The sequence below is a fragment of the Schistocerca cancellata genome, chromosome 8 (assembly GCF_023864275.1).
Source record: "Schistocerca cancellata isolate TAMUIC-IGC-003103 chromosome 8, iqSchCanc2.1, whole genome shotgun sequence".
In the NCBI taxonomy this organism is placed as follows: domain Eukaryota; kingdom Metazoa; phylum Arthropoda; class Insecta; order Orthoptera; family Acrididae; genus Schistocerca; species Schistocerca cancellata.
Window position 1 is genome coordinate 528,198,740 of NC_064633.1, and position 15,456 is coordinate 528,214,195.

Below are 15,456 nucleotides of genomic sequence, written 5' to 3' on the forward strand. Positions count from 1 at the left end.
GAGACCATATACAATAAGTGAAAGGTAAGTGTAGAAAAATTTTGTGGGCCAAGTCCTGGGATGTTTTGAACAGACCTAGTGCTAATAAATAGATAGAACTCTTTTTCCCCAAATGAGTTAATTTTATGCTGACTGTTTATGATACAAATTCATAACATTTTTAAATGTAAATAAATCTCAACAAATAATGGGAAACTAAATATCATTAGTGATAGTAGTTAATGTAGTCATCAAAGGAAACTAATCATAGCTGCAGTGTTTTGTGGTAATATACAGTTTGATTGTTCTCCATCTCAAATACTTTTCCTAATGACAGATATGTAGAAAATGGTGCAAATGTGTGACTAATTAAAAGAATGTGTGTATTAAAGCATGTACAGAATTCAAAGACTGTGTGTCACGCTAAAGAAAGGAAAAAAATATTCATTGTTGTAGGTAGATATTTTATTGTCTTACAACATTACATCATCTGTACTCTTTGGTAGACCTGTATTTCCTTAACTATTTCAATTGTACATTAGTAAAAGTTTCATTTTTGTATATAAAATTATCACAGATAATATCAGTTATTTGAAACTGATAACTGTATTAAAATCATGTTGATATTTTGAAAAGAAAGACTACTCTGTGTATATATAAATTGGTAAAATGCTATTATTCTATTACAGTAGCCCTGTAGAACTTCACTCCTGAAAGAAGTAAAAGAAAAGCAGTAGTTAGAATTTCATGTCTTTCAACTCAAAACAACTATTTCTTTTTATGATGATATAAAAGCCAAAGTCTAAATATGAAAGTCAAGAATGATGGTCTGAAAATAGGAAATAGTTTGACATAAATTTCTGATCACCCATAGCTTGGAAAATAATTTCACTGAGTACTGCACACACAACAAAGCATGTTACAATGTGCCAGCCATGGTTTATGATGCAAATGGCCATCATTGGTATATTTCACTGTAAAGAAACCAATTTCTCATCTTCTTCTCATGTCTTGTTCATATACTTGAAAAAGTCTACCTTCCTTTCCCTTGCTTATTGTGGCATCCCATATTCCCAGGGCTACCTGACATTCATCCCTTGTCAACAATATTAGGAGACATCCCAACCTGGAGTTTCCTTTGTTCGATCCATGTCATATATTTTACTAATATCCTTGAATATTCTCTCTGTTCTGACATTAACAGCTTTGGTGCAAGCCTGGAAATGTATATAATGTTAGTTTGTAATTGCTTTGTCCCAGCTGTGAGAAGAATTTGTTTGCCATTGCACTGCTTCCAGCAATTTATCCTTTAGCCATTGTCCTGCTAAACAAGTTGCCAACAGCTACTACATTAATCACTGTTGCTATTCTATAACTGACCAAAATCCTTGGCAACATTTCCCATCTCTCTTCTTTCAATACAGACATATTTATTCCCCTGAGTACATCCCAAAATATTTGTGTGTTCTCTGCTTTGTTGTATTCTTTAGTGGCTTTTCCTGATGTAACAAGTGAATGAATTATATTGAAACAAATCTGCTACATATATTTTGGCTCCCCTATCTTAAGAGGATTTAGGAGCACTGCTTTGTTTTTTAGCATTAGAAATATTAATATTTTATATGTTATATTATAACAGTAACTATTTTTCTGTTTGCCTTCAATTGTGATCTATCAATAAATTATATTTTTCACTAGTTTCTCATCTCTGTACAATGTTGCTTCTTCTCACATAGCCCAGCAGTATGAGATTTTAGATAATTTTTTTATTTATATCATTATTGTTCTCTGTTGGCCCCTTTGAGCTGCAAGCATTTCTGTCAGAGGAAGAGAGTTTATTTTGTAGGCTATATTTCATCCTCCACTTTGCTCATGAAGTGCAGTTGTTTACTTATTGTTAGTGAAATGTCTATTGAATCACAGTGACCGTCAGAAAATTTTTCAAACAATTAAGTATAAAAACCTTCTAAGGCCAAGGTCGCATAAGTATTTCTTTATTTACAGCAACTGGTTTTGACAGATTTTGCTGTCATACAGGTCCTCAAATTTTTTGTTACAAAACATGTTGATTGTGAGCTGGAACCTCATGGCCAGTTGTCAAATTAGTGAAAAAAAAGATAGCACATTATACAAAACGTTTGTCAGGAACAAACAAACCGTTTACTATCAAAATGCACCTTGTGCGCATGGCCATGTCCATACATGTAATGGTTCAAATGTCTCTGAGCACTATGGGACTCAACATCTGAGGTCATCAGTCCCCTAGAACTTAGAACTTAGAACTACTTAAACCTAACTAACCTAAGGACATCACACACATCCAAGCCTGAGGCAGGATTCGAACCTGCGACCGTAGCGGTTGCGCGGTTCCAGACAGTAGCGCCTAGAACTGCTCGGCCACTCCGGCCAGCTCCATACATGTAATGCTCACAGATGATTGTTACATTGTAAAAATCACTTTATGCAATAAAATGCATATTACCACAGCAGTTTATGTTAGCTTGACATGTTCTGTTCAACTATGATCCACCCTATACAGCATATATTGTAGTGTCAGCATTACATGTATAGTCATGGCCATGTGCACAAGGTGCATTTCGATAATAAATGTTTTATTTCTAACTAACATTTGTATAATGTGCCACATTTTATACAGTAACATGATAACTTGGCATGAGGTTCCAACTCACAAGGAAAACGTTGGCTAGGAATGTGGGAGGGGTGGCAAGTATATGAGTTGGGACCCCGTACTGGCCTGAGGAAAGTAGCACACACAGAAGGCAATGTGAGGATGTGAAATGGGATGGGATGAAAGGACAGAGGAACCAGAGACTGTTGGGTGGAGGGACAGTGATTTAGCTGAGATTGAGGTCAAGACAATTATGAGAGCAGAGGAAGTGCTATAAGGGTAACTCCCACCTGTGTAATTCAGAGATGCTGATGGTGGAGGGTAGGATCGAGATCAGGGATAGTCATCCTTTTTTACCTAACACCCACTTTTGTATCCCTGTTAGTAGCAAATCTTTCTAACCGCCCACATGTACCATATTAATGGTGATTTATAGACTAGGGAAGTAACTTAAGTTCATAAAATTTATAAAGCAGAGTTACAGTAAGTTAAAACAGATAATAATAATTATTTATTTTAGGTCAAAATTTTATGAAAATCTGTCTACTGCCCACCATGAAAGCAAGAATACCCAATAGGGGGCAGTTGGGAACAGGTTGATTACCCCTAGATGACTCAGGTTGAGAAGCAGCCACTGAAATTGAGAATGTTGTGCTCAGCTGCATGCTGTACCACCAAGTGGTCAACTTCATTCTCGGCAAGAGTTTGGTGATGGCCATTCAGCCTGGTGGACAACTGGTTGGTAGTAATACCAACATAAAAAGCTGTGCAGCATGTGTGGCAGACTTTGTGTATGACATGGCTGCTTTCACAGGTGTTCTGGCACCTGAGGTGATAAGTCTGTGAGAGGTGCTGAGTGGGTGGATTTGGCGGATCTTTTGGTCCCTGTGGCAAGGGGTTGGTTGGTTGGTTTTGGGGAAGGAGACCAGACAGTGAGGTCATCGGTCTCATCGGATGGGGAAGGAAGTCGGCCATGCCCTTTGAAAGGAACCATCCCGGCATTTGCCTGGAACGATTTAGGGAAATCACGGAAAAGCTAAATCAGGATGGCCGGACACGGGATTGAAACATCGTCCTCCCGAATGCGAGTCCAGTGTCTAACCGTGGCAAGGGGTTAGGAGTGGGACTGGTCTAAGGGTAGACTAGGATGTTGTTTAAGTTGGGTAGGTGACAGAACACCACTTTGGGAGAGGTGTGAAAGATCTCTGGTAGAATGTAGCTTTTATCAGCGCAGGATGAGAGATAATTAAAGCCCTGGTGAAGGATATGTCTCAGTTGTCCCGTTCCAGGATGATAATGGGTGATGATGGTGGTGCTCCTTTGTAGCTGTTTCTTGGGGGTGATGGGAGGATTACGGATTTGTGGGGATATGGCATGGGGATCTGTCTGTGGACTAGATTTGAGGGGGGGGGGGGTATACTGCCTGTCTGTGATGGTCTTTGTGAGGCCTTCAGTATATTGGGCAAGGGAGTTCTCATCACTGTAGATATGTAACCCAGGATACGAGGAGAAGGTGGAGAGAGAGCGGTGGGAGGAGGAGATGGCCAAAGAGATGGGGGAAAAACGAGATGGGGAGAGAAAGGGAGGCAGGCATACTCGGGCGATGCCATGGGTAAAACACTAGTTATGAGAAAAATTGCTCTCCTTTGTTTATTAAAAAGCTCAAAAAGTAACATCAGCGTATAATGTCAGCCTCAATTGCATGGTTGAAGCTACAGTCAAAACTGTTCCCAGCTCCCCCCCACCCCACCCCACCCCCTCAATAATACTACATAATCTTCTTTGCCAAGATCTTCACCCAGAGAGCTTAAATTACAGGTGTCACTGCTAAGCCTTGCACTTGACCTAAAAATATTTGTTACCTGATATTTTGTATCCAGTGAGTTCTGTACTAACTTGAACATTTCCTTGCCATCACCACTTTCTAACAGAAGGGCCTCTTGGTCCTTTAATCTTCAACCACTACTTAGCTGAACTTGCCCTTTTTCCTTGTCTTGTCAGACTGGTCCTGAACTCCTTAGTTAGTTCACAGACTAATAGAGCAGTGAAGCCCTTGAAAGATGTTTAGATTAAAGCCAGCAAAGTTCTAGCTTCTCTTAAACCTCTTGCATTATTTGACCACAGTCTACCACATTCATAATCTTACTACTGTCAAATGCAGCTCTGAACTTCTTCCTCTTCTTCTTTTTTTGCCATACAGTGATACATCACATTTACAAAGCATTTTTCTGAATGCTTATTCCACTACACGTATACATCATGTGAATTGCTATTTACAAAAAAAATTGGGCATGAATAAATGATTGATACATGTCACCACTATAAGCTACTCATGAAGTGATTATACCATGTTAATAAAAAAAAAAAAAAGAAAATGTAACATCGCACAAAAATTCATACATCATGTAAACAGTGTCTCCAGATCACATACATATATTTAAGTGGTTGAACATCAAATTTAATACTAGTGTGCACTTCTCGGTTGACAACAACATTGCAGCCAGTGTTGGAAGATAAATCTTTGCATTAACATATGTCCTGATAAAGAATTTTTGTTGTGCCTTTTTATTATAACCCCCAGTGGCTGTCACAATGAAGGCAGACAAGCTGACATGGGTAGAACAGCAGAGTAGTTCTAAAAATCTGCCGTAAAGGGCACACACATTGTATCATATGGGCAGACCTGCTGATGGATGTGTTTGCTTACAAGTGGCAGTAAGTAGAGCAGGGAGTGCTCCTGTGAAGTTTAACTCCATGGACCTAGCCTTGCACTTCATGCCAAAAGTTGTCATGTGCTCAGTTGAAAGCCACCCGTATCAGCCACATGCTGAGTATGTTTCTGTTCCCCAGTTGTCACTGAGTCATCATTGTGTGAAGTACCCACCCCAACTATGGTGAGTAGCAGCAATGTCATGCGTTCTGCAGACACTGAAGTCTTGTACCTGGTCTGTGAGAATAGTAGATGATTCACATACCCTAGTTCATTGCATAACCACACAAAGTAGATTCAATCCTGCTCAGAACAAGTGCCTTGGGTCTCAAATTCTGCCTATGATACAGCCTTATCTGTTTTCAGTTTTAAAGTCAACTGCTCCTTGGGTGTGGGTTGGGTGGAGAGAAGAGCACTGTCTGGTGGAATCCGCAGGGAATACATGGAGGCATGACAAGACATTGGAAGGCTGTGAAGCAGGGAGAGCAGGGAAGGGGAAAGTTGGGCGGGTGCATTAGATAATGACAAAGGATGTGTTTCAGTTGTTCCAGTCTGTGGTGGTATTGGTTGACTATGGAGACACTTCTTTGTAGCTGGTTCATGAGGATGGTGGGAGGATTTGGGGTGTGTGGGGAAAGGCACAGGAAATCTGTTTGTGGGCTAGGTCTGAGGGATAGTGCCTGTCTGTGAAGAACTTGATGAGAACTTCAGCATACAGGGCAAATGAGTTCTTGTACTGGATGGCTAGGCTGGATGGGAGGGACTTTTTGTTTTACATAAGGAGGACCAGGTGAAGCGTATGGGAGAGTAGGTGCTGAGGTTGCGAAGGAATGTGGTTAGGGCTTCTTGACCTCGAGTACAAATCCTTCTCATCCCTCCTAGTAGTGTTCCATTGTCCATCCAACCTACACAACATCCTACTCCATCTGTATGCCACTCCCACTCCCAACCCTTGCTACAGGGATCATACCCCTGAGGCAGACCAAGGTGCAAGACCGGTGCAATCAATCACCTAGCACCTCCTGCCCCAGTCCTCTCACAGGTTTATCCTACCCTGTCAGAGGCTGTGTCACCTCTGAAAGCAGCCATGTCATATACAGACTCTGTTGCAAACACTGCACAGTTTTTTTTATGTCGGTATGGCTACCAACCAACCGTCCACCAGGATGTATGGCCATCACCAAACTCTTGCCAAGAACAAAGTTGATCACCCAATGGCACAACATGCAGTTGAGCACAACAAGCTCAATTTCAATGGCTGCTTCACAATCCAGATCATCTGGGTTTTCCCCTCCAACACCACCTTCTCTGAACTGTGCGCGAACTATGCATCAAATCACAAGCTCCAGTGTGCCACTTAAATGTTAAAATACATATTTATAATACATCCTTCACCCCTGTAATCATCCTGGCCTCAGTCTCAAGCAACCCTTTGTCCCCACACTCTTTACCCATCAGTTTCCCCTTCCCTCATCCTGCCACCCTCTCCTAATTCATGTCTCCGACTACAGCATGTACCGCTCCCCACCACCCTCTACAATTGTGTGTTAAATGCCTGGCCCATATACATGCTATCCCTCCCTGTACCATTCCTAGCTGGCAAAGGAGCTGGCACCCACCGAGCTACTAGCCACAGTACTCCCAGCATCCCACCTCCCTCTCGCCTTACTCATCCCATCTGACAGTACCCCACCACAACCAGTCATCCTGCTGAACTACAGCTCTGGCAGTGTGTGTGTTTCCTGTGTGTACTTACTGTAGCTCATAAAAGAACAACTCTGAAAGCTAGCTAGTTTTCTTTCTTTTGTGTGTGTCTATTGACATTCATCACTTCTACATTCCTGTGAGTGGTCTCCTTTAATCCAAAGTATTTACAGTCTTCAAGAACTTTCCTACACCACAATGTTTTAAGTGTAGTATTGGTGATTATATACACTCATGCTCATAAATTAAGAATAATGTGGATACATGGTGAAACAATGCTCTGGCAGGTGGTTTGCGGGTTTAAATCACCTCGGGGTATGACCATGTGGTGCTTTTGACCTGCAGTTGTTGCACGGTGGTGCTGGCAGCAGTCCACATATGCAGAAGTATGTTGGTGCATGTCAGAGTACAGTGCAGTGAGTAAGTCTGCAGGCATTTTCAGACGTGCTAATGGTGACTGTGTGTAGAAAATGGCTCAAAGAACCCATATTGATGACATTATAAGGGGTAGAATACTAGGGCGACTGGAGGCTGGTCAAACACAGCAGGTCGTGGCATGGGCCCTCTGTGTGCCACAAAGTGTGATCTCAAGATTATGGCAACAATTCCAGCAGACAGGAAACATGTCCAAGCACTACAGTATGGGATATCCACAGTGTACAACACCACAAGAAGACCAATATCTCACCATCAGTGCCCGCAGACGGCCATGGAGTACTGCAGGTAGCCTTGCTCGGGACCTTACCGCAGCCACTGGAACAGTTGTTTCCAGACACACAGTCTACAGACGACTGAGCAGTCATGGTTTATTCACTCAGTGCATGGTCATTGGAACAATGGTCCCAGGTTATGTTCATGGATGAGTCCAGGTGTAGTCTGAACAGTGATTGTCGCCGGGTTTTCATCTGGTGTGAACCAGGAACCAGATACCAACCCCTTCATGTCATTGAAAGGGACCTGTATGGAGGTCGTGGTTTGATGGTGTGAGATGGGATTATGATTGGTGCATGAACACCCCTGCATGTCTTTGACAGAGGAACTGTAACAGATCAGGTGTATCGGGACATCATTTTCCACCAGTATATCCACCTTTTCAGGGGTGCAGTGGGTCCCACCGTCCTCCTGATGGATGATAACGCACGGCCCCACTGACCTGCCATCGTGGAGGAGTACCTTGAAACAGAAGATATCAGGCAAATGGAGTGGCCTGCCTGTTCTCCAGACCTACACCATATCGAGCATGTCTGGGATGCTTTCGGTGAAAGTATCGCTGCACGTCTTCAGACCCCTACAGCACTTCAGGAGCTCCAACAGACACTGGTGCAAGAATGGGAGGCTATAACCCAGCAGCTGCTCGACCACCTGATCCAGAGTATGCCAAGCCATTGTGTAGCCTGTGTATGTGTGCATGGTGATCATATCTCATACTGATGTCGGAGTACATGTGCAGGAAACAGTGGCATTTTGTAGCACATGTGTTTTGGGACGGTTTTCTCAACTTATCACCAATACTGTGGACATACAGATCTATGTCGTGTGTGTTCCCTATGTGCTATGCTATTAGTGCCAGTATTGTGTAGTGCCACATTGTGTGGCACCGCATTCTGCAATTATCCTTAATTTATGAGCATGAGTGTATATGTACATAATCAGAAATGTGTACAATTTTACAAATGTTCATTCAAATAGTTTGATGGAACTGTGGTTTTAGCAAAGATATGTAATCTTATTTAGAGTATTTAAGTTGAAGAAAAAGAAGCAGCTGAAATGAGAGTTAATTATGAGTCATACTGGGAGCAGACAGTTACCTGTTGGCACCACTCTTAACTGCAATGTGTCATTCTGGCTGATAATGAATGTGTCATTGCTGCTGAAGAGCTCCTACAACACAAAAAGTGCATTTATTTTATCAGTATTTACTTAATGTTTCAGAAATAATATGTAAATTATGTAATGTAGACTACAATAGATTTTTAATACCTGAAATGTGTAGCCATTGGGATTATTGAGATTCAACTCCTGTAAAGTAAATTGCAGTGGATATGGAATACCATCCGTTCGTAGACTCACAAATGCAACTGCATAAGAATACTGCTCATTGACAACAGGTGTTATTGGTCGAATCCATATCTCTATATTTTGTTTCTGTGTAAAAAGAAAAAAAAAAATTATCACATAGCTGATCTCCATATTACCTTGAGTGCTTGAAGCAAGTTAAAACCAAGTATAAAGTACATTAAAAAGAACAATGAACGTTACATTAAATTATTAAAATACTGCAAGCTGGATAGACTTTCAGTTTGGAAAAGAAAAAGATAGATTTTTATGGATTTTGCTCTTGCAGAAGCTTTGCAGTAACTGTAGTGTTCTCACAGTTACATGGACGAACATTTTTATTTCATTCAGTTTTTATTGATCCCAGAAATTCTTATGTGTGTTGTTACAAAAGGATATGGGACAATTCACAGTTACAGTTACAGAAATGATCATATGGTGTTATTGGCTGGAAAACCCCATTTGGGTGTGTTCACCCACCTGGTACAAGTCTTTCTATTTGATGCCATTTTGGTGACTTGCACATCAATTAAGATGAGATGAGGATATTAGAACAATACAAGCACCCAGTCCCCAAGTGAAGAAAATGCACACCCAGTCAGGAATCGAGCCCGTAATCCAGTGATCTAGAGTCAGCAATGCTAACCACTAGACTACAATTTGCAGATTATGAATATTATGACTAGCTCATATTAAAGAACACAACAGTTACATTTGTAGAGTGAAATAAATCAGCTAAAAGCTGATAGTATTTAAGGAAACATTTAACTTGGTTCTTCTAGATGCATAATAAGAAAAATAACTTTAGAATGAACTAAAACAGTTATTTTCTTACAAAGATTTAATTTTGTTATATTAGGTGCACATTCTACTGTAAAAAAGCAGTTCTTACAAAGTAGCATTTTTACTTTTTCTCTAAACCCTTGTCATTTGACTTTAAGTTTTTGGGTAGCTTGTTGTATAGAAGGTCTGCCATGTACCTTACACTGCTGTGTCCTTTACATAGCTGTTGGCTAGTTATAGATAATGAGGGGCAGTTGATGAAAACTGAACACCCACCACAATGAGACTAAGTTATGGTTCCACTCAAAAAGAAATCATCATATGTATTAAGACATTTATCCCACTCAAAGATGAGATGATCAGTTGCTGTTTCATAGAATGCAGTAAGCCACTGATGGCTCCACAATTGCACCCACTCCTGTACTTCCTCATCTGACTGAAACCAACACCCATGCATGTCTTTCTTCAGGTCACAAAAGATGTGGAAATCACACGTTGAAAGGTCCGGCTGTATGAAGGATGTTGCACTGTTTTCCAAACAAATAACTGAGGTGCAGCCTTCATCTGATTTTGTAGGACAGGACTTTATCATGCACATAGAATGATTCCATCTGACAGCATCCCTGAGCATTCTGACTTTATGATGTGTCACTCTTTCTGCAAAGTCTCTTCATAGTGCTGCACTTTGATTGTGGTTACACACTCAAGGAACTCAGTAAGTAGAGAGCCCCTACAGTCAAAAAAGAAAGTCATCATGACCTTACTGGAAGTTTCGCAGGAGAGCTTCTGTAAAGTTTGGAAGGTAGGAGATGAGATACTGGCAGAAGTGAAGCTGTGAGACCGAGCGTAAGTCGTGCTTCGGTAGCTCAGATGGTAGAGCACTTGCCTGCAAAAGGCAAAGGTCCCGAGTTCGAGTCTCGGTCGGGCACACAGTTTTAATCTGCCAGGACGTTTCATATCAGCGCACACTCCACTGCAGAGTGAAAATCTCATTCTGGAAACATCCCCCAGGCTGTGGCTAAGCCATGTCTCCGCAATATCCTTTCTTTCAGGAGTGCTAGTTCTGCAAGGTTCACAGGAGAGCTTCTGTAAAGTTTTGAAGGTAGGAGACAAGATACTGGCAGAAGTGAAGCTGTGAGACCGGGCGTGAGTCGTGCTTCGGTAGCTCAGATGGTAGAGCACTTGCCCGCGAAAGGCAAAGGTCCCGAGTTCGAGTCTCCGTCGAGCACACAGTTTCAATCTGCCAGGAAGTTTCATATCAGCGCACACTCCACTGCAGAGTGAAAATCTCATTCTGGAAACATCCCTCAGGCTGTGGCTAAGCCATGTCTCCGCAATATCCTTTCTTTCAGGAGTGCTAGTTCTGCAAGGTTCGCAGGAGAGCTTCTGTAGAGTTTGGAAGGTAGGAGACGTGATACTGGCAGAAGTGAAGCTGTGAGACCGGGCGTGAGTCGTGCTTCGGTAGCTCAGATGGTAGAGCACTTGCCCGCGAAAGGCAAAGGTCCCGAGTTCGAGTCTCCGTCGAGCACACAGTTTCAATCTGCCAGGAAGTTTCATATCAGCGCACACTCCACTGCAGAGTGAAAATCTCATTCTGGAAACATCCCCCAGGCTGTGGCTAAGCCATGTCTCCGCAATATCCTTTCTTTCAGGAGTGCTAGTTCTGCAAGGTTCGCAGGAGAGCTTCTGTAGAGTTTGGAAGGTAGGAGACGTGATACTGGCAGAAGTGAAGCTGTGAGACCGGGCGTGAGTCGTGCTTCGGTAGCTCAGATGGTAGAGCACTTGCCCGCGAAAGGCAAAGGTCCCGAGTTCGAGTCTCGGTCGGGCACACAGTTTTAATCTGCCAGGAAGTTTCATATCAGCGCACACTCCACTGCAGAGTGAAAATCTCATTCTGGACCTTACTGGAACTTATGTGAACAGCTTTGAATTTCTTTTGTGGGGGATATGTGGGATGTTTCCATCGTTGGCTTTGCCATTTGCCCTCAGGTTCTCAAAGTGCTGTTGGACGGAATGATCTTGTTGCATGATAATGCCCACCCCCACACTGCTGATTGGACAAAGGCTACACTTTAGGGATTTGGTTAGGAAACACTGCAATATCCTCACAGCCCAGATCTTCACTGTGTCATTTTCACATCTTTGGCAACCCAAAGAAAGACATGTGTGGATGTTGGTTTCAGTCAGATAAGAAAGTCCAAGAGTGGGTGTGGTTGTGGAGCCATCAGTGGCTGACTGCATTTTATGAAAGAGGAATTGATTGTCTCGTATCCCTGTGGGATAAATGTCTTAATGCATGTGGTGATTACTTCTGAATGGAACAGTTCCATGGTTTCGTTGCAGCAGGTGTTTGGTTTTCATTTGACTGCCTCTTATATATGACTGGAATTACAGATCTGGTGATGTATGTCTTCATTTTTTTTAAAAAAGTATGTAAATTTTCATAAACAAAGCATACTGTTTCATGAATATAAATACAAGGCACTGGCAGGCTACTGAGCTTCAGAAATAGATGTTTAATGGTGAAGGAGTGAAGCTTGTGTCTCATTATCTTAACTACTCTCTTCTGCATAGTGAATATCTTTGTGTGAGATTGTGTATGTCCTGTCATCCCACTTTAAACAATATTTGAACATTTAAATAGCACTCTGGCACTTGTGATCTGATTTGAGACATTGTCGTGGCCAGCATGGGCATGAGGCAGTCAGCTCTGGTTGTACCTGTGTGACCAACTAGACAGTGCAATATCATAAAGTAAATCATGTAGCACAGAACATATTCACATTTCCTCAAAGGCTTTGTTGCAATGTAGTTTGAATATTGTGAAAAATTAGACAAAAACATTTTCATAGAAATGTACTGAATTTGATAACTAACGGAAAGTATTAATGTTCGCATTATTTATGTACATGTGAGCATGAATAATTATCAAGATATTTGTGAGTGTGTCACTGAGAAACTTCAGTAACATTAAAAAACTGAACACTGCTTGTGTATAAATGTGTTCACCAACAGTACGATGCCAACATAGATGTCTGCAAGGGGCAGGCAAAACGGGCCATTTGCCTCATCCTGTAATCTGGAGCACAAATTTTTTGTTGAAAACAGCATTAAGTATTCTCATGTATTTCTAGCAACTCTAGTAAACTGTGGATTTAACATTCCCAAGCACAACAGGAAATACTGTGAATTTAATAGTCACAATATATCTTCACTTTTTTTATTGGCATGCTGTTTATTGGAAATTATAGCAACTGCTTGGTATGGCACCAGTCTCATACTATTATTATTTCCTCAATATTTTGTCTGTAGCTTCCTATGATAAAAGAAAAAAATGTGAGACTTCAAGGTTGAAAAGACATCCATTCCAAACTCTTTCTCAGACTCAGTTGTGTGCAACACTGTGCCACATACAGTCACAGAATTATGAATATTATATTATGTCATGGCTGCATAATAATATGACAAACTGAAGATGTGAAGGCAGATCAATATGAGGGTGGTTTTGGGGGACTTCCCACATTCATCTAGTTGTATACTGACACTGAGTTACACTTTATCCAATCAACACAAAACAGCTTACAAAACATAATTTGTTCAGCTTCAGCTATACCAGTCTATATCAGGAAATAGAAATCATGAACTAAAAAACTAAAACTCCTCCCAAACAGGCCATGAAGGCCCAACGGTACCGACCGGCCACCGTGTCATCCTCAGCCCACAGGCATCACTGGAAGAAATCATGAAAGTAATGTAATAAATTCACCTGTTAAATCCAGCATGCAAACAAAGTGTCCTCAGAGCTGAATAAACATTTTTGAAGTTATTCCCTGTTTCTCCACTTTGAGGAGCATAATGTCCCATTTTTTGTTAGTTATTGCACTTGTTGTGGCTTTTATTTTTACTTTTCTAATTTTCAGTGTCAATCTAACATTAGAGTGCAAACAGTACTTCTGTGAATATTTTCCACTTATGTTTTTAATTCATTGGATGTTGTGAATTTAATCATATTAGAATTTAAATTTAATATCATTGGATTGAAAAGGTAGCATCCATATTCACAGTAACAATATAAAAGATGCATTTTTCAGATGCTATTGAAATATGCTTACCACTTTGGTACCAAAGTATACAACCTTAAAAGTGCTAAGTGGATAGCTATCAACTGAAAGAGACAGAATAAGTTTGGTATACATCCTGTCAAAACATGTGTTTTGAAGTGAAGAAACTTTCTATACTCTCTCTGAGAGATATGACCTAAGCCAATCATTGCATTCTACATCTACATCTATACTCCGCGAGCCACCTTACGGTGTGTGGCGGAGGGTACTTATTGTACCACTATCTGATCCCCCCTTCCCTGTTCCATTCACAAATTGTGCGTGGGAAGAACGACTGCTTGTAAGTCTCCGTATTTGCTCTAATTTCTCGGATCTTTTTGTTGTGATCATTACGCGAGATATATGTGGGCGGTAGTAATATGTTGCCCATCTCTTCCCGGAATGTGCTCTCTCGTAATTTCGATAATAAACCTCTCCGTATTGCGTAACGCCTTTCTTGAAGTGTCCGCCACTGGAGCTTGTTCAGCATCTCCGTAACGCTCTCGCGCTGACTAAATGTCCCCATGACGAATCGCGCTGCTTTTCGCTGGATCATGTCTATCTCTTCTATTAATCCAACCTGGTAAGGGTCCCATACTGATGAGCAATACTCAAGAATCGGACGAACAAGCGTTTTGTAAGCTACTTCTTTCGTCGATGAGTCACATTTTCTTAGAATTCTTCCTATGAATCTCAACCTGGCGCCTGCTTTTCCCACTATTTGTTTTATGTGATCATTCCACTTCAGATCGCTCCGGATAGTAACTCCTAAGTATTTTACGGTCGTTACCGCTTCCAATGATTTACCACCTATGGCATAATCGTACTGGAATGGATTTCTGCCCCTATGTATGCGCATTATATTACATTTATCTACGTTTAGGGAAAGCTGCCAGCTGTCGCACCATGCATTAATCCTCTGCAGGTCTTCCTGGAGTACGTACGAGTCTTCTGATGTTGCTACTTTCTTGTAGACAACCGTGTCATCTGCAAATAGCCTCACGGAGCTACCGATGTTGTCAACTAAGTCATTTATGTATATTGTAAACAATAAAGGTCCTATCACGCTTCCTTGCGGTACTCCCGAAATTACCTCTACATCTGCAGATTTTGAACCGTTAAGAATGACATGTTGTGTTCTTTCTTCTAGGAAATCCTGAATCCAATCACAAACCTGGTCCGATATTCCGTAAGCTCGTATTTTTTTCACTAAACGTAAGTGCGGAACCGTATCAAATGCCTTCCTGAAGTCCAGGAATATGGCATCAATCTGCTCGCCAGTGTCTACGGCACTGTGAATTTCTTGGGCAAATAGGGCGAGCTGAGTTTCACATGATCTCTGTTTGCGGAATCCATGTTGGTTATGATGAAGGAGATTTGTATTATCTAAGAACGTCATAATACGAGAACACAAAACATGTTCCATTATTCTACAACAGATTGAAGTAAGCGAAATAGGCCTATAATTATTCGCATCTGATTTATGACCCTTCTTG

The 15,456-nt window shown here is 41.3% G+C and overlaps 1 protein-coding gene across 3 annotated transcripts in view; it reads right to left on the reverse strand.

Annotated features, from left to right (window-relative positions):
- Positions 1-441: 441 nt before the first annotated feature.
- The window catches only part of LOC126094599 (alpha-N-acetylgalactosaminidase-like), a 77,365-nt gene continuing 62,350 nt past the window's right edge, over positions 442-15,456 (reverse strand). For all 3 annotated transcript variants that reach the window (XM_049909071.1, XM_049909070.1, XM_049909069.1), the window contains 3 exons: positions 9,003-9,167; positions 8,831-8,903; positions 442-689 (listed from right to left, as the gene is read on the reverse strand). In XM_049909071.1, coding sequence (XP_049765028.1) covers positions 655-689; positions 8,831-8,903; positions 9,003-9,167 — 273 coding nt within the window. In that variant the 3' untranslated portion in view covers positions 442-654. The remainder of the gene's footprint in view (positions 690-8,830; positions 8,904-9,002; positions 9,168-15,456) is intronic.